Here is a 25263-nt window from a genome sequence, read left to right on the forward strand (position 1 = left end):
CTGCTGGGACTGTCATTAACAACAGAAGCAAAATCCATTTATTATTCCAACATCTCCTCTATTGTTAGACAACAAAGTGCCAAAGGCTCAAAGGTGTGAACATATTCTTTGTGGCAGCCTCATCAAGAACAGGAGCTCCAGAGTCACAGAGCTGTTGCTGTGAATTTGAGTCCTACCAGTTCCTAGCTGTGTAACCCTCCTTAAGCTGATCAGCCAGCCTGAACTAGATTGCCATCACCTGAAAAGACTAAAGCAAAATGAAAAAAAAAAGATTAATTACATCAGCCTCCCAAGTCTATTATAGGGGATGAATGCATAGCATAACACCGGGCATAGGACAGGTGCTCCGTGAATGATAATCCCCTCCCCCATAAGGATGACATCAAACGTCACATAGTTTTGACCAGTGACAACCGCCCAAGGGAAAATTCCTAAATAAATAAAATATATCAAGTTTCTTCAATCTCTACGTAATGACTTCTCCGCCCAAGAATATACCACCAGCTTTACTTTGCTGCCCATCTGTCCTTAGACACCCCCATGCAGACACCCTGAGGGTCACACCTCACTTAATCCCAGGGGTGCATGCAGAAAAGCCCATACTGTAGACTCTTATTGTTCCCCTCTCTGGCAAAAGTTACCTCAGTTGGGTCCCATTACACCAACGCTTTTCTAGCAGGCAGGTTAGTGTCCTAAGATCCTCTTAACTGATAATGTTCTAGAGGTGACTATCCCACCCTTGCCTTGGATAAGGCAGAGATGACCAGGAATAAACACAAGGATTCCAGGTTCCCATCACTCTTGAGAGCAAAAATCATCTTTGGTCACACAGCGGACTCTGACATTACCATCTCAAGGAATTCTTGCCTGGGGAAATTAAATAGCCTTACCACTTCTTTCAGGAACTTCAGGAAAATCTCCTTCGTACAAACTACTAACAATTCAGCTCATCCTTTTCAGGATAGTAGCCCCTTCTCAGAGCAAAAGACCACTCTGCTGGGCTGATCAAACTCCCATTTACTCATCAAGGTTTGCTTCCAAACCCTCTCTGCACTGTGTCCCTCAACCCGGAGCAATTCCATCACAAACACTGCCTGATCTCTGTCAGGAATCCACACTGAGAGACCACTTTGGACGTGGCACTCCTATTCTGTAATAACCACCTGAGAACGCCACCTTTGAGACATTATTAAAACTCGAGGTACTGACAGCTAATACGCTTGCCTTTGCAACACATTACTTCTGTAGTCTTTTCAGGGAGTCAATTTAGAAGATATTTCTGGACAAAGCAGGCTTTTACCAAGACTTATAAATCATATTATATGAACAACAGGCTGCCTACTTTGCCATAATAACACCAGTTACAATTACGGAGTATTTATTTACTGAATGTTTTCTATGTGCTCAGTACTGGGCTAATCATTTTAAATGATTATCTCATTTATTTCATGAAAATGCTTTGAGATAAGCACTATTTTCCTCCTTTTACAGATGAAGGTGTAGAGGCTGAGAGGAGTCAGACAACTTTCCGAAGCCCTTAGAACTTACAAATGACCTCTCCAGATTCCAATGGGACTCCCCATCTGCCTCCAAAGCTTACATCCAGACTGTTACTCCCAAAGCTTTTGATGATGAAGCGATGACAGTTTACACTTTTTTTTGTACCCAGAAGCAGCCCTTTACCTATTACCAGAATAACCAACTTCCTGAGGAAGGTTTCTGAAAGGTTACTGGAGATAAAGCCATTTGAACACCTGAAGCTTGAGGTGTCTGAGGGGAGTGGCTTTCTGTTGATGTCACCTTGGCTCAGCCTCTCCACCCAACCCTCCCCTCCATTTTCTCTGTCCCCCCCCCCACCAGCCCCCAAATTAGGGAAAGAGTTATTTTTAATTGGAGATTTGACAAGATTTTAAAGGTCCCAGGATGTGGTACATAGTTCCTCAGGTCACGGGAGGAGAAGTTTGGAGTCTTCCTGTCACTCAGTCCTTGACTCAAAAAGGCCAGCCCGGAAGTCAGGACTGGACATGAATGTGGTGCTGCTGGGAAGGAGAGACTGAGGCAGCTCTTCCTGGCTCCTCCCCCAGACAGCTGCGGCCCATGGCTCGCTCACAAGGGAGGAGCCGCCATCCATGTACTGAGGCATAACTAATCTTAATGTCACTGATCCTGGAAGTTCTACTTGATTATCATTAGACCAAATAAGAATAATGACACTGAATTAACTTACAGGTATATACATTTTTTTTTTCCTCTTTGTAGAAGAGCTGTGTATCAGGAAACTTGACTGTCAGTAAATTTTAGTTTCAGGCAAATCTTGTTTGCCTGTTGACTGCCTTTAAAAAAAGGAAAGAGGCTTTTCATGAGCCCCAGAAATAGAAAGCGTTAGAGAATGTCCTTCGCAGCAGTTTTAAATCTAGAGTCTTCTACTGCTTTTGTGCATTAATCACCAGTTCCTTCTAATACCTCTCCACAGAGACATTCCCAAACCATAGGCATTCCTCCACTCTGAGGAAATCCTCAGATTCCACACCTGACTCTCCCACGGGCCCTCGGCGGGAACCAAGTCTAAGGAAGGGCGTCGGGCTGTGATGCTAGAGGAGGGGACACCACCACCATCGCAGACACACTCCGGACACCAAACTCCTCCAGTTCAGTACTTGGCATCCCACGAGAAGGATCAATCACATCCTGCGCTTTATCCATTCCGAGGCTTGTGTTTTTTTCCCAGGTTAGCATTTCCAAAATTAAGTGCCTCTTACCAAAAACGGTGTTGCAATTACAACTGGCGGCGTTTTTTCACTCTGCGGCACATAAAAAGTGGTGCATCTTACAGTCAACGACAGCTTAGATGTGAGGAACTAGGATTGATTTTTCAACATTATTAGTTTGAAAACTATCTGAAATTTGTTCTCCGCAAGGGGTTATCACTTGAGAGGTTTGCTGTGCATCGGCAAATGTGTAGAGGCATTTTGTCCTGAAAGCCAGATCCTGCGGTGGTGAGGCACTCGGTAAACTGTCAACTAAAACCAGGCTCATTCACCCAAAACCCAAGGCACCACCATTCATTCGTTCAACAAACACTTGGCAAGTATTGTGTGCCAGCATGGGCCACGCACTATTATAGGCACAGGAGTCCTACAGCAAGGGATGAGACAGACCATGTCTCTGCTATTAAGGGGCTTGTTTCCCATGGCAGGGAGTGGTGGGGGACAGGGGCAGAGCTGGAGAGCCACAGATCCAAGTAGTGCAAAGAAAATATAGGTAATTTCAGAAAGTGGACAAGTGCTACGTTGCTAATAAAACAGTAATGGTAGATGTGGCGCTTGGGGTCTCAGTCAGTAAAGCATCTGACTCTTGGTTTTGGCTCAGATCTTAAATCTCAGGGCCCCAGGATTGAGCCCCACGTTGGGCTCTACGCTCAGTGGCAAATCACTTGAGAGTCTCTCTCCCTCTGCCCCTCCCCAGCTCACACACACGCTCTTCCTCATTCTCTGTCTCTGTCTCTCTGCTCTCTAAAATAAATAAATAAATCTTAAAAATAATTTTCAAATGGCAATGGTAGAGTGACCAGGGGACAGCTACTCCAGACTGAGTGGCCAGGGAAGACCCTTTGAGGAGAGGATATTAGTACTAAACCTGAAAGATAGGAAGAAATCAAGAAACAGAGCTCTGGTGGCAGCAAATTCCAGAAATCCTGAGAGCACCAGCAAGTGGAAAAGCCCAAAGTTGGTGAGTACAAATAAAGAGTCTGTAGCTAAAGCCAGGTGAATTGAGGGAGAACAATAGGGGATTACTGAAAAGGAGGGCAGGGATCAGAATGCCTGACCTCCACCACTTGGACATTCATCGTGGCAGGTTCTGCAAAAGTGGAAGGGGGTACATCACGCTGATGTTTTCCCTCACTCTCCTTTTGGTTACTTGTTTATGGCATCTCTGCAAGAAAGCCCTTAGGAATGATCATCTTTGCCTAAACCTAAATGTTTCCAGTTTTCCTGTCCATCCAGAGTTTTGAGTCTACACTTCAATAGGGAAAGAAGTACTTGTGAGGTCCAAGACAAGCCACTGTCCCCTCTGGGTCCTGCAGAAAACCTTCCAGGTTTGACTGTCTTTCCACTGTCAACTTATCTGTTGACACCTGACAAAGAAAACCAGGATTAACACCAGTTAGGAGAAAGCTGAGGCCTTCCCCACTGCCTTTCCCCGTGGACTGATACGAGAGATATCAGTCTGTCGGTGGCATCCCCTGCTTCTGGCTGGGAACAGACTGTGGGGAAAAACGCACCGGCCAAGCCCTGCAAACATCGCGTGCGACAGGCTTATGCTGCAGTACGCCTCCGGGCCAGGAGGGGGCGCTGGAGGAAGGCGGGGAGCCTGAGCAGCACATCACTACAAAATCACAGGACCAGAACCTTGTGCTCCCTGGATCCAACCTGACTCCCGTCCCCCGTGATCCAATCTGGTCCTCTCTCCTACCACCCAGACTGTGTCTACAGTAGCCTCCTAAGTGGCCTCTACGCCTCCAGCTGCCTCCACGGCCCAACATCTTTTTGAAGCACCACAAGGAGGCTGCCATCACCCCCTATTAAAAAAAAAAAAAAACAAAAAACAAAAAAAGGCTGCAGGGAAACCCGAAAGTCTTGGGATGCCAGGATGGGGTCTGGTGCTCTCTGGGTCGCATGGTGGGGGGAGGGGCAGTGGTTGCCACCATGTGTGCCCCTAAGACTGGGGGAGGGGCTAAGGGAGAGGGTAAACGGGGTCTTTAACTCCCGTTGCCACCAGAGCAGCCTCATTGTCATCCGTGTTTGCACAGTGCTTCTGCACAGGATTTCAATTAGGCCAACTTTTATTTCTTAATTAAAAAAAAAAAAGATACGAAATCTTGGGCAAGTAAGTCAAACCCATTGGGCCGCAATGTTTTCCCTACGGAACAGTTTCTCAACCTTGCACTACTGCCTTCTGGGGCTGGACAGCATTCTTCCCTGGCGAGGGGGAGCTGTTCCGTGCACTGGAGAAGGTTCAACAATACCTGGCCTCCGCCTCCCAGAGGTGCCCCAAGAGCCCCAACCCTGCAGATGTGGCCACCAAAACCATCTTCAGACCTCGCTAAATGGCCCCTCTGGGACAAAACTCCCGTTGAGAACCACTGCTATACTACAGTTAAATATTTACCTGTCTTGCAAGACCGTGAAGATTAAATGGGATCATACATGAAAAGGTGCTTTGTAAACTGCTAATACCAGATGTCTGTAGGAAGCACCTGACTCACACCTCGGCATAAATGAATAATTGTACAGTCAATCCTGAATGTGGTGAAGGAGCCCCTGTGCCCCTTCAGAGCGGGGAAATGTTTATCTTTTTGTCTATCTCTTTAAATCTCTGTGATACTCTATCTTTGTCGATCCATAGCCAGTCATTCATTACGCCAGGATGATACAAGTTCTAAAATCTGAAACACTGAGAGCTCAGCAATCCTGAATGTTAACCCCTGATTCCCTAGACTGGAAAGGAAATGAGGGTATGTGGGTCAACTGAACAGGCCAGTTCATTCAATGATGCTGCATTCAACAAACAGCTTCTAGAGGGAACAGAGGCTGAAAACAGCTATGCGTCATTCGGACACTCAGGCAGATGTAAGATGAATTTACATTGCAACAAGCTTTATGTTTTTATGGGACCAATTCCTGAAACTCCCAGGATTTTCCAAAATGGTGGTGATAGGAAAGTGAGAAATGATCTTTACAGAGATTTACTAAGGTCTAGTGTTATATTCCCCCCACTCCATGTCCAGCACCTTTTTAAAATCTTACCAGGTCTCCTTGGAGGGTATCGCGTTCCCTGCCAAAAGGATGAGATGGGTCCAGCACAGTCACTAAGCAATGCACTTCGAGAGGCTCACACTGGAATCCACAGTCTCCTGAGAGCCAGCTTTGAGACCACAGGGCAAACACTGTTCTCCACCAGGTCTTATCCCCTCAGACGGTAAGAGGTTTGAGCTTTTAATAAATACACACCCTTCATACATGACCCTGAGCCTTCCCGAGGAGGCCTTCACACTGTTGGCAAAGGAACATCGTGGCCCAAACCTACAGGCAGATCATCAAGCCAGAGAGAAGGCTCTGGATACAGAACTAGTCTTACATGACCGCCTGAGTCCAAGACCACCTCTTATAAGACAGTATCCTGCATGGTGTAAGAACAGGGACCAGTTCCAATATTTTATGTAGCCAACACTTTCGTGTCCAGCAGGAAAAATTCAACACCACGTGCACATCCATTGGATGCAGTGCTGGTACCCTGAACAGCCTGGCTGTCTTGGGAGAGTGGTTCACCATCCTGCCCGAACTACCAACCATGATAATCTCCACCAGATGCTCAAACTCCCCCATTTAATGAGACCGGGTTCAGCTGTTTAATTAAGTCTCTTAATCCCAAGAGCCTTCAAAGTTCCTCCACTAGGGCTCCATAATGAACACAACATTTTGGATCTTTCCGAGTCACATCAGCCCTTCCTTAAGACCACCACATAGTAAAAAGGAGCAGACTCTTCAAACTCCCTGAAGGGCATGTCCACACATCTTAAAACCATAATCTCAGACAACAGACTGAGCTCTGAGAGTGTCCTGTGAATAATTATTTCAGAAGTTTTCAAACTTGATTCCTTTAAGCCCCGAGGACCTTCCACGGAAGTTTCTCGGAGGCAATCAAGAGCCACGGAAGGGAGTTATACAATAAGTAAGTCAAGGGGATAAAAAGTAGAGCATAGGGAATATGACCAATAATATAGTAATGACGTTGGATGGTGACAGATGGTGACTGCCCTCATCACGGTGAGTACTGCATGATGTACAGAATTGTGGAATCACTATGTTGTACATCAGAAACCAACAGAAGAGTGTATGGCAACTACACTCCAATAATAAACAAACAAATAAATAAATAAAGCAAGCCAGGGAAAGAGGGGGTAGCAAGGGAGAGACAGGCCATCATTCATCAGGACCTCCCCTTTCTGCTTCTATTTTATCTGCTGAAGATGTGTCATTTCCTCAATCCTTTTCTGGTGGGGAGGGATCTTCTTCTAAGTCATTCTCAAACTACTCATCTTGTGGAGCCCTCCCATTTTTGCAGAGCTGAGCTGAAATCAAGTGCAACGATGAAGAAGTAATTTAAGAGCACACAGGGCGTCAAAAAAGCAGAGTCTAGGTTTCCCCAGTTTCATGTGGAGGGCACAGATCAGCTTTGAAAGATAAAGGTTTTCTGTTTTATTCTTTTAAAGATTCTATTTATTTATTTGAAACAGAGAGAGAGACAGCGAGAGAGGAACACAAGCATGGGAGCCTGATGCGGGGCTCGATCCCAGGACCCTGGGATCATGACCTGAGCCGAAGGCAGACATTTAACTGACTAGGCCACCCAGGCACCCCAAGGTTTTCTGTTTTAGAGACAGTCGTAACTGAGTTCAAATCCTAGCTCTCTGCTGACCTTGTTGGGGACCTTGGGAAAATTCATGAACCTTTCTCACTAGACCCCCCTTGTATGTAAAATGGGCATGGAAGGTGCCTAGTAAGTGCCGGAGCTCTGTAATCAATACTCATGATCACTGTTCCTTGAAAGTACTCTGGCCCTTTGCACTGACACACTGCCGTGTTGGGCAACTCTCAGCAGATCCCAGTCCATTCTCTTTCCACACCCCACCCTGCTTCCTACGTCCTGCAGGGGCAGTAGTGAACACTTAAAGAAGCAGATTATTAAGTGGATAAGGGATGCTTGCCGGCCGTGGGAAGGCAGACAGGCATTTCCCTTAAGTGGTGCCCTTGGCTTTGGCGGCAAAAGTGAGGAAGATAGAGGTTGTCAGGAGGGTGTGAGGGTGTGAGGGAGATGGGGAAAGGTAACAGCAAGATTCGCTGCTGCTCTCCAGAGGCAGCCCTCAAAAAAGCTGCTGGGGCTGCTCCCTGCCCTCCATAAGTCCTGCTCAATCATGCTCACATCACTGGGGATGCAACAAATTCCAGCGGCTTTTCCAACCCAGGGCTCCACTCACCCTGCCTCCTCCCAGCTCCCTTAAATAATGGCTGAGCAAATGCCTCTGAGACCATCTTCAGCTAATTTCCTTCAAGACATGCAAGCTGCTAACACTGGGAAGTACAGATAGTGTGGAATAGCAAATATGGCCAAAATTAGATTAAAATAACCTCCTGATAAACAAATTACTCACTGAAAATAAATATTCCACTGCGGCGGCCAAGATAACTAAAAGAACAGCACCACCACATGGCAAGAAGTGGAACTACACATGCTGCCGTCTGGCCAGTCCAGGTCTGCCCACCCAGCTCCAGAGGAGTCTGACCAAGGGGGCAGTGAAGGGGAGCACGGGGGAGAGGCAGTATCCTTTCAGCTTAAACCTCAACAATATTTTATGTACTTGGGCAAACGACAGAAATATTTGGCAGGGAGGTCTGAACTTTGAGCCAAGGTGGGGGAGGAACAATGTGCCAAGTTGAACGTAGCATGACATAATGGGAGTCTGATTCTTCCTGTCCGGTTCCCTTCCTCTCCCTCACCCCATCATTCATCAGGTTCGCCCTGATGCTCTGCCTCACAGCAGAGACTCTGGCCCTTGGCACAGCCATGCTGCTGTGTTGGGCCACTCTTAGCTGGTCCCATTCCGATGCTTATATGGGATGGGTCCATGCACTGCTCTTTTCTCAACTAAATGGCAAATTCTCCCGCCCCCCCCCCCAAAATCCTTCAGATACTTAGAAAGTATTTATGTAGCTGCCTTTCAGCTGCTGGTCTCAATAAGCCTATCCTTGTTATTCTCTTCTTGGAAGGCACAGGGCTCAGGCCCCAGGCATCAAGACTGGCATGGCAGTCCAGCCCACACGCAGTGTGTGTTACACAAGCTTCCCAAACCCTAGGTCTTATGCCTGTAAAATGGGGATGATAATGCCTGCCTCACAGGCTAAATGTATAGAATCGTTGACACACTAAGAACTCAATAAACTGTAGACATCTGCGTTGTCATTTCAATCGGGCCCTGTGATGGATGTAGCTTGTTATTCTGCATTCATACCAAGTCGATTGCAGCAGTCCATCCCGGTGTGACAAATGCAAAGATCTATCAATATCATTTGAAGCAGATTTTTGGTTCATCACAGAAATATACTGCACACTTCTCCAAAAGATATGGCGGAAGAAGAGACATCGAGTCTATAATCACACCACGATTTGATTCTTTCCAGGAACAGGAAATGGGCTGGCCTCTTCACAAAGGTATGGAAAAAAAAAAAAATCAAGAAGCTGGAATCCTTTCTCCAGCAACATTAATGTGTTTGCAGCAGCTCTGGGCACAGCCCAGTGCAAAATATGGAGAATAGAGGAGGAACTCCCAACCCTCATGGAGCTATACCCGGTAGGAAAAATGCATACACACATACACATAGGCAAAGATACAGGAATCATTCATTACAGTATGGTTCGTTCTTAGGAGAGTAAATACAAGGTTCTATAAAAAGGTTTAACAGGGCATCTAACGCTGGGCAGAGGTGGGGTGGGGGGGTAGTATTTGGGGAAAAACCCCAGACAGAGGTATTTGTGCTGAGATCTGAAGAAGGAGCCAGTGTCATCCAGGACAGGAACCTTTCAAAGTCTCAGAGATCTGGGGGCAGGGGGTGGGGTCACCCCCTCTCTCTGTTCTTCAGTTTCCCCGTGTGAAAATGAGATGGGCGGGCGGGAGTGGATGATGCCAATAGTTTTCTGGGATAGAGACAACACTGTATGATAATCACCAAACTTGCTAGAAGATTTTATCTTAATTATTCCAACCACTAAAAAGAATTGATAATTATGTGACAGGATAGAGGTGCAAATTATTGCTATAATGACAATTATATTACAATACATAAAGGTATCAAGTCAATGTGCATTATTACATTTATACCACGTTTTATGATGCCAAGTATATTTTAATTTAAAAAAAAAAAGATCAATCTTTGCCTGTGTTCTCAAGGGCCTTGTATTTTTGTCAATGTGTCTGTGAGGCCATCTTGGGGGAAAAGCAGTGAAAATGGACAGACAGGGCTCTGAGCTCTCTACAAAAAAAAAAAAAAAAAAAAAATTGAATACCACTGCACTAAGCAACCTCAAAGGTTTTTTCCAGCTCTTACTGTCTGACCCCATGGCCCTTGCCCAGTAACAGAAGAGGAAATTACAGGAGGACAGGCCGCATGGGACACAGACGGTACATGTGAGTCCCCCAAAGGCTGTGCTGACCCACTGCTACTTACGTGTCATCACAGGATCACAGGAATCACAGTGCCAACCATCCTACAACACAGACCGTCATTCTGAGAACTCCTTGGAGCTCCTAGAAGTCCTACAAAATCCTCAGGTGGGTCCATCTCAAAAATGGCTCATTCTTTGACATTTTGGAGCAAAGCAACTGTCTGGCCCTCATGCCCTCCCATCACTGCCCTGCTGACAGCCAGGCCTTGGCAGACGTGGCCACTGAGAACATGAGGGTATAATCTACAGGGTCAGGGCTCTGGGCACTGGAAGGCCCTCCCTTCCCACACTCCCAGCACAACAGGTGGACAGCCCGCTCCAGGAGCCAGCCGGCCAGAACATTAACTAGGAAGACGCTTGACAAGTGTCACCTCCCTGCAAAACCTCCCATTAGTGCCCTCCTATCTCTCCCTCCCTCCACCTCATCCCCCTTCCTTTATTAACTTACTTTCCTATTTCTTCCCCACACCCTCGCTTCTGCCAACTTCCAGACTCCTCTAGAGGCTAATTCTTAAGTTAGGGAGTAGTCTGAAGTAAAACCATTCTCTTCTTCTTGAGACTTAGAGCCTGGACCAGGAGGTGTAGCAGGTGATTCCTTGTTGTGGGAATGTGACCTTTAAATCTGAGCAGCAAAGTTAACACTGAGGCGTGACCTAAAGGTTCATGGCTGGAGCCAGTGCAAGTCAGGAAGCAGGAGACCACTGCCACACGCTCATTCAAGTGCCATTTCCGAGGGCCGCAAGTTTTCAACCCTGTGTTTATACCTAATGCTCATGGGAGGGGTGTTAAGGAGAGAAAAGAGAGAAGAAGAGGTGAGGCGGTGGGGGGGGGTTTAGAGCAGACAGTGAGAAAAGGAAAAGAGGATGAGGGGAAAAAGGAACACAGATGGGGTACAGGCAGAGGGAAAGGCAGACAGGAGGCAATGCACAAGATGGAGAGAGACAAAGGACAATATGTTGCTTGGGTTTATTAGAGGGAAAAAAATTGCCTGCACTAGAAGCACTATTTCTTAATCAAAGCCTTTATTAAGTTTTGGTAATGAAAAGCTAAGTGTTTTTGCGTAGGCTAACGCATCAAAGGGTAACACTTTCCTCACAGGGAAACTGAAGTAGGGCTCGTGCTCCTGTGAGTAGAGGGGGAAATGGATGCCACGAACGGTGTGGGATTTGGATTCGACCATTCTAGCCCCTGCACGTACAGAAAGTTCCCTTGAATGGGCAATGACTTTTCATTGTTGGGAGTCCTAAATTGCGGAGACAACTGGAATAGCAGTGTGGGACGCCCAAGCTTATTCCGCCTGCTATCGCTCAGGAAGGGGAAGAGACAAAGATGTCTCCTGGACTGTTTCCCTCTTCTCGCCACCCACAGACCCTACACTGGCTTCTCGTGCAGTAGCTATGGGAGGGAAGACAGCGGAGGCAACTGAACAAGTGTCCTATGCAACCCAGGTGCTCCCTCCCTCTCTCTTTGTGGCTAAGGTGGGCAAACTCCAAGTCGCCCAGATCCTAGGTCCTGCTTTCCCTGATACTGGTGGGCATTGCCTCCAGCCACTCTCTATACCCATTAGGAATAGAAAGGACCCTACTGGCCTCAGATGCCCAAGCCCACCCAAGTTTATTGCCACAGAAGCACTGACTAACCCCAAGGTAGAAAGATACATCCTTCTGGCTTTATTTTGACTGAGGAATGCGCCTTCTTTGTGAAGCAATCACAGAGATACATTACAGGGCCAACTTTTATACAACAAGCAAGCATTAAGACCAGACTAAGCAAAAAAACAAAAACAAAACAAAACAAAAACCAGACTAATCATTAGCTGAAAGGATTATGCATTTAAAACTAAAGGGTCATGGGGCGCCTGGATGGCTCAGTGGGTTGGGCCTCTGCCTTCAGCTCAGGTCATGGTCTCAGGGTCCTGGGATCGAGCCCCGCATTGGGCTCTCTGCTCAGCGGGGAGCCTGCTTCCCTTCCTCTCTCTCTCTGCCTGCCTCTCTGCCTACTTGTGATCTCTGTCTGTCAAATAAATAAATAAAATCTTTGAAAAAAAAACAAAAACAAAACTAAAGGGTCACATAAACATTCCCAGATATCCATTGCCAGATGGTAAGGGTTTGAATTTTAGGCAGAAACTGACTTCCTGAAATTAGGTCCAGCTGAAAACAAACTCGCCTGGGATCCAAACTGACAGACACTCCATGTCAGGTCTTAACTGTGCATGAAGACCATACAAAGCAACTAGAGAATTCCATGACATTCCCCTGCCACACAGCAGTCCCAGCCAACGTGGAGCAGCACCATCCTTGCCCAGACCCTCCACGCCACACGACACTTGGCTTACGCTGGTAGAACCAAGATGGCGACTACCTGGTGTTCTGTCACTGCTCCTCCCCAATCCATAAGAAACTTTGCTATTTAAACACCTTTCCTGCTGAGCTCAAATATGATCTCAGAATCCTTCCACCCACATGTGGGAGCTGGCACGTGTAATGGAAACTATTTGCCCTCCTTGTTCTAAGATCTTCTAGATCTTTAGAACCTATTCCTTCCCAAGTAATTTCTGCACTTCCACAAGTGACTTTCTGCCATCAGTTTTTTTAACCTCTTTTAAACCCACAGGAATGAGACCAAAGCTGGGGAATTCAAGATTAGTTATGCAAGAAGAACATTTCTATGAGATACCAATAAAGTATCTGAGGAGAGATTATCTGAAACCTTGAAAACGCCTTCAATTCACGGGTTTGGTCCCATCTACATCTGTGATTTTCAATGGGAGGCAATTCTGACCTCCCAGGGCACATTTGGCGGTGTCTGGAGACAATTTTGTTCTTTCTAATTGAGAGTGCTACTGACATCTGGTGAGTCAAGGTGAGGGATGCCGCTAAACCATTCCCAGTGCATAGGACAGGCCTCAACAACCAAGAATTAACCAGTCCAATCTGCAAGAGTGTCAAGGTTTGGAGACCCTGATATATATGATGGCAGAGTACTCAGAGATTGAAAGAATGTTAGAGGACCTCTCATCCAATTCTCTCACATTATAAAGAACCTAAGATCCAGAGAAAGTCTGTGCAGACGACTAAGCAGAATTAGCAAATAACTCCATACACCCTTCTGATGGGATGATAAAACCCGTTTTATATGTGGAGGACAGCAGGCTATCAGGTCCCCAAGAGTCTATTAGTATAGTTAAGTAGACATCAGAACAACAAATGTTAAGATCATTGGTTCTACGTGTGGGTTGTTGGGTTCAGGTAGTACAGGGGAGTACTGCCATTTTCACACATGTAAGTATCATTCATTCATTTTATCCATTCATATATATTCCTTCAGAAATCATTCATTCATTTTAATGTTTAGTCCACACCTTTTTTTCTAGCTTTTCACTGTGCTGACACAAATAATTCAGCGACCTACAAAGATGGCCTTTGCCTACAAAAGTTGTTTTAAGATTCATTTATTGATTTGAGAGAGAGACAGTGATAGCAAGGGGAGGGGCAAAGAGGTAGGGAGAGAAGTCCTCAAGCAGACTCCCCAATGAACGCAGACCATGACCCAAGGCTCCATCTCAGGACCCCAAGATCATGACCTGAGCCAAAGTCTACAGTCAGTCGCTCAAGTGACTGAGCCTCCTGGGCGCCCCAGAGAAAGTTTTTTAGAGGAAAGGTCTGGACTGACTGAGCTCTGAAGGCAAAGTAGAAGTCAGAAACTTTTAAAGCTGGTCCCTAGTACAGCGTGCTCAGTTTGCTGTGGGCAGCCGGTATGCTGGAAACCCGGCTACGTGTTCTAAGCCTGAATTAGTTGTTATGTTGTCACTGCTTTTTGGTTTCCTTGAGTCCATGCCTGGTGCCTCATATGGAAATAGTTAATAACAGGCATGTGCCTGCTTTCAGATTTCCACACATGGTAGGTACATTGTGTCTCAGGACACTGTATGCTGAGAAGTGTGTGTGTGTGTGTGTGTGTGTGCGTGTAGAAAAGGAGTCAGCTTTTCTCCAGTCTCGGGGCTCTCTTCCTATGAGACATGAAGGCCTCCACCACCTAGATTGCGCTGGCTCCCTAGTCCCCTCTCAGCTCCCTTCCTTCCTGCAATCCCAGAACTCTTCCAGCACCAAACACTTGGTATCATCACCAGGAATGGCAGGACAGATAACTAACAAGAACCAAGATGCCAGCCTGAGGCAGGCTCCTTCCTAACCTGCCCGTAACCCACAGGTAACACCTCCTCTTCCTTCCTATCTCAAGGGCTGAGACCTCTCACTCTGCCCTCCTCCAAGCTGTATGAAACCCTCCGTTGCACCTGCAGGCCCCAGAGCCGTGAACAGCCTGTGTACTGTATCACGTTCCAAATGACCACATGAATTCAAGCTTTAATTTCTTCTTTTTCTTCAGCCTACAAAAGGAAGTGCTACATGACAGGGCTCTTTCTCTGTGCTGAGAGTTGACAAAGATCTATGGTTGGGGGAGAAGGTGTTATTTTTATTTATTTATTTATAAGTTTTATTAAAGTTCACCTATTACCCACAGGCCTCGGGCTCCCTATAGAGAAACAAATATCACAATTGAAGGAACAGGTTTCCAAGGCTCCAAATTAAAATAGATGAAAAGGTAAGGAGGGGAGAAAAAATAAAAACATTACACTAAGACTTCTTTGCTCCCAAACGCATGGTGCCTTCTATTATACTGCACACGTGAAATTGACTCCCAATGTAATTAGACCAGGGCTACCAGGCAAAAAAAAAAAAAAAAAATCTTCAAATTATTCAGACCCCCAGAGCTATTCTTTTGCAATCACTCAAGTGACTGAGAAGAGAGCCAACTTTTTAATATAAATTTGTTATTAGAATGTACACTGTCCAAACGATTCCCAACACCCCACCTGCCCGAGAATACAGAGTCATGAACTGGGATCAGAAGCAAAAGCAAGAGTCCTGCTTCCCACACGCCCAGGGTCATCACCTTTTCTTCTACAGGACAATCCTGCTGGAACGGGACCTTATTCCAACAGTGCTCCTGTCAGAAGGAACTGGAGAGTTCCTCGGGTCTGCAGAGGACAACACACTCCCTTTAGAGCAAACCGCCTTGATGGCACTGCACTCACGCACACCCCTACGGACAGATACTCACTCTCGCGTTGCAGCCTGGCACTTGGAACAGCCATAACCCTCTCCATCTCACCCCCGAAGACCCAGGAATGGCGCTATTGCCTTCCAGGTTGAAAATGAGCCATGGAGATACAGAGAGCATCTCTCACTGAACTCGGAGGGGAAAGAAATGACCCCTTTCCAGAAGAGGTGCTTACTGGATTCCAGCAATGCTGCCAGGACTTCGGCGGCTGCCCTGGGGAAAGAGAAAGAAAAGTGAAAAAGTCAATGTTCAATGGTCTTTTTGTCAGCCCATGGATCCCAAAGCCAGCAGGCTCATTGCTGCCACCTAACAGCCGCATTTTTAACCCGGGAGCAGGCATGCTATTGATTGCACCACTGACCATTAAAGAGGCACAAAGGCAGAAATTGCTCCAAGCAAAGTGTCTGTCTTGAAAATGGGTCTCAGGAGTCCCGGCTGCTGCTGAAAATACCTTCCCCTCCCCATCCTGCCTCCCACCTTCCACCACCTTCCTTACCCTACGCTTCTTGTATTTCTGTTGTACATCCCTGCCAGGGCTCTTGTTAGTCTCTTGGTTTCTACTTGGGAACCCTGGCGACTCTGGAGGGTGGGCTGGGAGGGGCTGGGACGTGGGCTGAGTGAAAGCGCTGCAGTGAGAACTGCTTCAAACACTCGCGGCCCTGGGGGCCCACAGGAAAACATTCACAGGTTGGAAAGCAGTGCTGGTTCCTTACGTGGGGGGCAGGGGGGGGTGGACAGTTATGTCATGATTTTTCTGTTTCATTCCATGGAAGAATTTCACAACCTTTGCAGCAATGGGAGACAGATGAGAATGAAAATCCTTTGGCCCATGTCTTCGTGACTTTTCAGTTTGTACCCTGAGCCTGAGAAGGTCGTACAAAGACCCACTCCCTGGACAGAAGAAAACTTCAAGGTTAAGGACACGATGGTGTGATTCTGGAAGGGAAAGTTTATTGCTTGTTTTTTTTTTTCTTTTTTAAGAAAAGGAGTATTCTGCACAGTTCTAGGAACTCATCCTTAAGGCCTGTTAAAGAGTGATCTGTTTCCTCACCAGCACCCCCAACCCTGAGTACTGGGGGAACAGGTCAACAAGGCTGGATCACCCTTCCAAGATTATAGACATGCGGACAGAGTGGGACCCCCCACCCAGGACTCGCACTTCCCACCCCTGTTCCCTGCACACCTGTATTCTCCTGAGTCTCCCACACTGGCCCTGCCCTGATCTCTGCCCACTTGACGAGCGACACTCCTCTTTGCAATGTATTATCTAATACTGAGCAACAGAGAGGCGGTAAAAATAAAAATAATGAGTTTAAACTAAACCAAACTGAAGTAAAAATCTAGCAGTTAGACGTCAGGGCTACCCACAACTGACAGAAGAATCCGATGGTACCGGCGCCTGGACTCACCAGCCCCAGTGCAAACCCATAGCAGGGCTGACCCCCAGCTCCGAGAGAGCAGCACAACCACACAGCACTCGGCAAGGAGGTGAGGCTAGTTGTCACCGATGGGCCATTTCATTTATCCTTCCCGATCATGTTTTCTTCTAATCACCTTTCGGCTTCTTCAGCCCCTCTCTTTATAACCCCACATGATCTGGCAACCATGAAATTTAAAAAGAAACATACTGAAGGACCCCTGGATGGCTCAGTTGATTAAGTGTCTGCCTTCGGCTCAGGTCATGAGCTCAGGATCTTGGAATCGAGCCCAACACTGGGCTCCCTGCTCAGCAGGAAGTCTGCTTCTCCCTTTCCCTCTACCCCTTCCCCTGGCTTGTGCTCTTTCTCTCTCTCTCTCTCTCTCAAATAAATAAATAAATAAAAATCGTAAAAAATTAACACATAGAAAGAGTAACTGCGAGGCCCAAGACAATGTGCAAATCTAGGAGCCACAGTATACAAGGCCGGGGTTGGGCTAGTGCAAGAGGGAAATCAGTCCTGGGGGTCTGGTGGGTAGTAAAGTGGCCACATCAAGGGGATCAGCAGAGAAGGAAGCATGGAAAGAAAATACCCAGCCCCATCCCGGATCACAGGCCCGGTCTGTGAGGTGACCCTGCGTTTCTGACTTGCACAGCACTTTCGTTTTGGGGAGTTTGCTGCAGAAGTAATGATCCGTTAGATCATAGTTTTATGAGGGACACACGAGAGGTGGGGAGGAGTGGGCAGCAGGCAGACCAGTCAGGACAACGTGAGGGGACAAGGCCAACAGACAAAAGGGTGGCGTGGAGGGAGAATGGAGAAAGAAGGGTTGAAGGGAAGCTTGGAGCCTGGATGCTGGAAGCGGGAGGCTCCCGAGTGCCACGCTTGGCGGGCTGAGTCACAACTTTCATGCCAGCAGGTAAGTTACGTGCACATGAATGTCGGAGAGTGACTGGTGGAGTGGACAGTATCACTACAGCTTGGTTACCCTCTGATGCTGACCAGAAGATTCGAGGTGACTCCCAGATCCAAACCCTCTAGAGAATACCTAGTAGCATGACAACCTAGCAAATAACTACGAATCCAGACAGTCACATTATATGGCAGGAAATCCATGTAGTAGTAGTAGTAGTCCGTAGTAATCCGTAGTAGTAATCCGTAGTAGTCAAAGAGGCAAGGCTGATTCCTGAGTAACAAGAAAAGATTTCCTTCTTCTCAGCTCCTAATTGGGGATCAATACATAATGCAGTGCGGGGCGCCATTAGGGCAGTGATGGACATAAGGTTTGAGACCATAACCCAGTATCCTAAAGAGATCAGGTGTAAGTCCACAGGTAATAAGCCACTGGATTCTTTCTTTTTTTTTCCTTTTCTTTCTTTTTTTTTTTTTTAATCAAAGGGTGGCGGCAAGGATGGAAAAGTAAGGTGAAGGTTGTAAGCAAAGAATTCGTAGGACTTGAGGACAGGCTAGTTGTGGAGAGCAAAGTCAAGGGAACAGCTGGTGACGGCCCGAAATGCTTAGTCCACGTAAATGGGAGAAGAAGAAAGACATTAATCAGCTAAGGAGAGAAACAGAGGTGTTGAGAGAAGATAATCATTTCAATCTGGGACATCCTTGGCTCAGGATGATGGGCACAGAGCTACATGGAACTTCTCAGAATCATGCTAGAAGCTCAAATACAGAATTCTCAGGAGATCTGGTACTGGGGATAAGATGCAGGAGTCACTCTAGTAGCAATGACCCTTGAAGCCAAGGGAACAGACAATATCTGTGAAGAAATGCAGTACAGGGTTGGCCCCCAAAGCATCTATGTTAAAAGTCTCAGAGAATGTGCAGTCAAGGAGGTAGGAGGAGAGGGGATGAGGGGGTTCTGTTTTGAAACAAAAAAGTTTACCAGTCAGGAGAGGTCCCTGGAGATAAACGAGTCCCCACCCCCAAAACATGAAGAAACAGAATGACCAAATCCTCTCTTGGAACTGAAATATTCTGTAACTCAGATGGCTTTGATCTAGAAATTGCCACCTACAGAGTTTATCGATATTGTTGTTTAATAAATTACCACAAACTTAGCAGTTTCAAACAGTACTCATTTATCTTACAGTTTCCATGGGGCAGGAATCCATGGCTTAGTTAAATTCTCTGTTTACAGTCTTATGGGCTGTAAGCAGATGGGGACTCGGCTAGGGCTGAGTCTCCATCTGAAGGCTCCGCTGGGGAAGGGTCTGCATCCCCCCTCAACCCCCTCTCTGAGGTTGGCAGTGTCATTTCATTGCAGCATTGGTGCTGAGGCCCCTGGTGTCTTGCTGTCTGTTGGCTGAAGACCATTCTCGGCTTCTAGAGGCTATCTGCAATGTGGGCTTCCCCAACACGAAAACTTTCTTCACCAATAGGGAGAGTTATCACAGTGCATGTGTCAACAAGACAGAGTCTTGAACAACACAACATCATCACAGCACAAACATGTCCTCACTTTTCTCATATTCTTTGGGTTAGAAGCAAGTCCCAGGACCCCCCCCCCCCCCCGCACTCCAGGGGAGCAGAATACCAGGAGATGGGATCGTGAGGTGGAGGGTGTCTTCAGTTACATGCACCACACAAAGCTTCTCGCAGTCGTTAGCATTCAGGTACCAGGATCCTAATGTTCTCCACACCAAGCCAGGACCCTCCCCAGTCCTCCCCTTCCCAGAGAATGGAATACTACTTTTTGAGAAACTGAGCTTGCATCTTCCTTAGCCACCTGACCTCACCACCTATGTCTGGGCACACGCTCAAACTCCTCCATTTTGACGTCTAGACTGCTCTTAAGTTGTCCACTCCTTTTGATTTCTGTTGTTTCTGCCCTAGTCCAAGTGCATGGGGGTCTGCAACCTCAATGAGAAATGTGATTTCTAGAGTTTCTAGAGTTATTAGCCCTTGGTTGAAATTTACAGTTTAATTTCCTGCATAAGAAATGCAAATGAGCTACATGATCATTTTAGAAAAATCAGAAAATACAGTTAAGCATAAAGAAAGGGAATAAATGAAAATCACCTGACTATCACTCCCCTAACTATTGCCATAACCCCAGAACAAATCCACCCCTATGCACTCTAGGCCCCCTTCAAATTGTTCTTCAAGTTGCAACTAAGGGGATCTTCTCAAGAACACCCGGTTAGGGCACCCTCCCATTGCTACCCCACACCCAATCTTGCTCTTGGATAAAAACCCAAATCCGAAACGTGGTCCAGGAGGATCTACCAAGTCCACGTGCTGCCATCCCTCCACCTAGCCTTGTCCCACATCACCCTCTCATACAGTCTGTATTTCCGCCCCTTCAGCCTTTTGCCAAGCTTTGGAACATGTTCCCATCACTTATCCTCTCTCCTTGCTAACGCCACAGCCTAAAATGCTCTCTAGGCCTTCCCTTTTCCTTCACCTGTAGCTCATACCTCATCCTTCAAATCCTAATTTAGCTGTCACCTCCTCTGGGAAGCCTTCCCTGACTGCCAGTCTAGGCCCAGGTCCTTTATTGGTGTGTTTATCCTTTCTTTCCCCTCTTCTCATTGCACAATTCAATTTGTAATTATTCACTCAGTTGTGTCTATTAATGTCTGACTCCTCTTCCAGTCTGCAAACTCCAGAAAACAGGAAACTTTCATTTTGCATTATTCTACCCCCACCATTTAATAGTATTTGAATACAGAGCATCATCAAATATTCATGGAACTTTCTCCAAAAATTAGGCTCTGGCCCAGGCACTTTAAATGTGCTATTCATTCATTGAACAAATATTTATTGATCACCTATGCTATGTGCTGAGATAAATGGATAAAGCAAAGATTTTTGTACTCGAAAGGGTTGAGTCAGCATGAAAAAAAAAGTAGTTAATAGACCATATATTTTTGAATAGTACATTAAAGTTGTATTCTAAAATGTGATAAATGCTAAGGGAAAAACAGAAAAAGTAAAAACAGGGTAAAGACATCAGATGTACCAGGATGGGTTAAGATCTAAGAGATTGTCTAAAATGGGCCTCCTAGTGAAGGTAACGTCTCTGAACAGAGATGTGAAGGAGGAAACAAAGTTGTCATACAAATATCAGAAGCAGCCTATACAGACCCTCTGAATGACAACAGGCTGATTTGTTCGAGGAAAAGCAAGCTGCACGGGACTTCCTGAGCCAAAGAGGGTGAGGGAGGGGAGCGTTAGCTGAGGGGAGTAATGGGGACCATTCACGCAGCACCTGGAAAGCATGGCAAAGGCTTTCACTTCTCTGCAAGCAGAGCATTCCCTATAGGATTTTGAGCAAATGAGCTAACATGTTTTAGGGTTTCTCTGGCTACTCTATTTTTCGAAAAGTAAATGAAAAAGGACTCCAGGGAAGCAAGAGTAGAAGCCAGAAACAGACTAGAAGAGAAACCAGTAGAAAGCTACAAGAAGCAAACCAAATACAGCAACAAACAAGAAGTGTTACATACCATGGTGAAGGGGCATTTATCCCAGGAATGCAAGATTGGTTTAACACCTGAAAATCAACCAATGTAATCATCCACCATAATAACAGAATATGGGATAAAAACCACATTATTGTCTCAACCAACACAGGAAAGGCATCTGATGAAACCCATCACAGTTTCATGATAAAAACGCTCACCACGGGCGCCTGGGTGGCTCAGTGGGTTAAGCCGCTGCCTTCGGCTCAGGTCATGATCTCAGGGTCCTGGGATCGAGTCCCACATCGGGCTCTCTGCTCAGCAGGGAGCCTGCTTCCCTCTCTCTCTCTGCCTGCCTCTCTGTCTACCTGTGATCTCTGTCTGTCAAATAAATAAATAAAATCTTAAAAAAAAAAAAAAACGCTCACCACATTAGGGACAGAAGAGAACCTTCTGCACCTGATAAAGGGATCCACCTGAAACTCACAGCTAACGTGATACACATAGAGAAAGACCGAATGCTTTTTCCCCCACGATCAGAAGCAAGCTAAGGATAGCCATCCATCCTCACTCACCACCTCTGTTCAACGTTGTACTAGAGGCCGTAGCCAGGGCATTTAGGAATGAATGAGTGACTAGCATACAGACTGGGAAAGAGGAAGCAGAGTGTTCTCTACTTACAGATGGCTTGGTTTTGTATATACAAGGTCTAAAAGAATCCACCAAAAAACTATCAGAATAAGTTCTGCCATGTGCCACCAAAAAAAAAAAAAAAAAAAAGGTGAATTGTGTGGAATATTACTCAGCCATCAAAAAGAATGAAATCGGGCACCTGGGTGGCTCAGTGGGTTAAGCCGCTGCCTTCGGCTCAGGTCATGATCTCAGGGTCCTGGGATCGAGTCCCGCATCGGGTTCTCTGCTCGGCAGAGATCCTGCTTCCCTCTCTCTCTCTCTGCCTGCCTCTCCATCTACTTGTGATCTCTCTCTGTCAAATAAATAAATAAAATCTTTAAAAAAAAAAAGAATGAAATCTTGTCATTTGCAATGACATGGACGGAACTAGACGGTATTATGATAAGCAAAATAAGTCAGTCAGAGGAAGACAAATACCATATGATTTCGCTCATATGTGGAACTGAAGAAACAAAACACATGAATATAGGGCAAGGGGAGGAAAAATAAATAAGAGCAGAGAGGGAGGGAAATCATAAGAGACTCTTAACCCTAGGAAACAAACTGAGGGTTGCTGGAGGGGAGGAGTGGACGTGGGGGGATGAGGTCACTGGGTGATGTGCATTAAGGAAGGCAGGTGATGGGATGAGCACTGGATGTTATATGCAACTGATACATCGCTAGTTTCTACCCCTGAAACCCATAATACACTAAATTGAATTGAACTAAACTGAATTTCAGTAAAAAAAAGTTTTTCAGGGACGCCTGGGTGGCTCAGTTGGTTAAGCAGCTGCCTTCGGCTCAGGTCATGATCCCGGCGTCCTGGGATCGAGTCCCACATCGGGCTCTTTGCTTGGCAGGGAGCCTGCTTCTCCCTCTGCCTCTGCCTGCCACTCTGTCTGCCTGTGCTCGCTCTCGCTTCTCTCTCTATGACAAATAAATAAATAAAATCTTTAAAAAAAAAAAAAGTTTTTCAAAAGTCAATTGTAGCTTGTATACTAGCAATGAGTAGTTCAGAAATGAAAATTTTAAAAAAGCAATCTCACTTGTAATGGCAGCAGAAAGAATAAAATTCTCAGTAATAAACTGAACAAAAGAGACCAAAGGCTTTTACACTGAACAACAGAAAACATTGTTGAAAAAATTTTTCAACGTTAAAATAAACAGAAATTACCTAAATTTCAGCTGTCACCAAACTACTGTTATCAACCCCAAACCAGTGCACCCAGACACACTCTCGGCCTCCTTCAAACTGTTCTTCGGATACAGCTAGAGTGATCCTCTCAAGAGGAGTGTCGATTTATTTTGAATTTAGAGCTAACAGGACTTCCTGACAGCTTAGTATGAGAATAACATTAGCTCAGTTATTTCTCTAATGATCCCCATTTTAAAGATGAAGGAACTAATCATGGTACATGAACCTGCCCGAAGAAATGTTAGGAAGCAGCGGAGATGGAATTTGGCCTTGAGTCCGTCTGACCCCAACCTCTGGGCACTTAACCCCACCACTGGGCCCACAGAGCTTTCAGAGAGAAAGAGAAAAGTGGTCAGAAAGAAGGAAGGGAGCAGTCCTAATAACTTAACCCTAAGGTCTCTCGAGAGCTGGCTGCCTAGGATACCGGGGTGTAGCAGCAGAGACAGAAAGTGGTGGGGGGTGGGGAAGCTGGTTAATAACAGGTGCATAGAGCAGGAGGACGCTGACAAGGGATAGAACACGTTGCCTGCAGAGCACAGGCGCCCAGAACGCCATCTGTCACAGCCCGGCCTCCTGCCCGGCTTGAGAGAGAGTAGCAGGATGGATAAAAGCAGGCATGCACACGCGCGCACGCACACACACACACACACACACACAGGGGGCTGGGTTACCAAGGAAAATGAATGCCACATGGATTTTGCCAATCACCATTTTCAAGGGGGAGACGACAAAACAGAAATGCAAACCAAGATGGCCCCTGCATCATGAAAGAAAAGTAAAAACCATGAATGCATAGTGCACAGTGCAAAGGTTGAGCCCATCTTGTGCCCAGCACGGAATAAGTCCCTCTTTCTCTTGAGGGGGGGGGGGGGACAGGGAGGAAGAAAAATGATCCCCGCTCTCCAGCTCTACCCAGATGCTACCGAAGACAGCTCGAGGGAGCCATCATCCATCCCTGAAAATTTTTTGAAAGATTTTATTATTTAAGAGAGAGACAGAGATAGCAACAGAGACAGTGACAGAGAGCACAAGCTGGGAGGAGAGGGAGAAGCAGACTCCCCGCAGAGGAGGGACACCCCTCCACCCCCACTGCAGGGCTCAATCCCAGGGATCATGACCTGAGCTGAAGGCAGAGGCTTCATCGACTGAGCCACCCAGGCGCCTCCAACACCAAAAATTTTTATAAGAGAAAGCGAAACCCAGACCTCAGCCTGGCTTGTTGAGTAACGGTCAGCAGGGAGTGTGACAAGAGGTTTCGAGCGAGGCTGGGAGGACCCCGCCCGCCTGGTCAGAAGCAGCAGCTCTGCGAAGCAGAAACGGTATTGAAGTACTTTCAGATCCAGGGGCAACAGCATGAGGATCAAGGACTCAGGCAAAAGCTTTGGAGACTCCCCAAGGCCAGGAAGGGGAAGATGAATGCTTGAGGGGGAAGAAGGGTGGGGATTCCAATAAGCTCTTGCACATTCCGGGGAGTCTTTCTCTACATGGGGGTGTAAGTCTCACGTTAGCACTTAAAGCAAATATTACCCTTGAGCTTTCTTAAATTATTCATAAAGTAAAATATACAGGGATGTGTGACTATAATCCTCTACTGTAACACATATATAAATGTATAATGAGTACAGTATGTAATTATGCACATATATGCAAAATAAAATGTGACAGAGTGTTTGCTATATTGCTACAGTACAACTGTTGCTCTAGCACACACTTAGTCAAACCCATGTGATACAATCCACTCGAGAATGTCTGGGTGCACAAAAGGGGAGATAGGATCCCTAGTTCACTGCAGAGCACAGAGCAGGAACCCAACAGAGAGTTTCGGAATAGTTCATGAATGCATCAAAATGCACCTGATTTTGCTCCAGCTGAAGGACAGAACAAAGACTGGCCTGACCATTACGGTCTGTCTGGCTGAGGTATAACAGGGGCCCCATGCTCGGTACCACGACTTAGCACCCCCCAGCACCAACACAACCAGCACTGCAAAAGATGGCCATTCCCAGAAAGAGAAATATTGTTAGGATTCTGTCCACTTACATGAGCCACCTATTATGGGCAAATTCATAAGCAGATTCAAGGCAATCTAGGGCTGGAGGGAGGGGGATGGGAGCTATTCCTTAATAATTACAGAGTTCCGTCTAGGGTAATGAAAAAGTTT

General features: G+C 46.4%; 1 protein-coding gene across 6 annotated transcripts in view; it reads right to left on the reverse strand.

Moving 5' to 3' along the window:
- The window catches only part of AGBL1 (AGBL carboxypeptidase 1), a 733956-nt gene that overhangs the window by 596793 nt on the left and 111900 nt on the right, over positions 1 to 25263 (reverse strand). For all 6 annotated transcript variants that reach the window (XM_047736649.1, XM_047736650.1, XM_047736647.1 and 3 more), the window contains one exon: positions 15581 to 15618. In XM_047736649.1, the coding sequence (XP_047592605.1) occupies positions 15581 to 15618 (38 nt within the window). The remainder of the gene's footprint in view (positions 1 to 15580; positions 15619 to 25263) is intronic.

The sequence above is a fragment of the Lutra lutra genome, chromosome 7 (genome assembly GCF_902655055.1).
Source record: "Lutra lutra chromosome 7, mLutLut1.2, whole genome shotgun sequence".
NCBI lineage: Eukaryota > Metazoa > Chordata > Mammalia > Carnivora > Mustelidae > Lutra > Lutra lutra.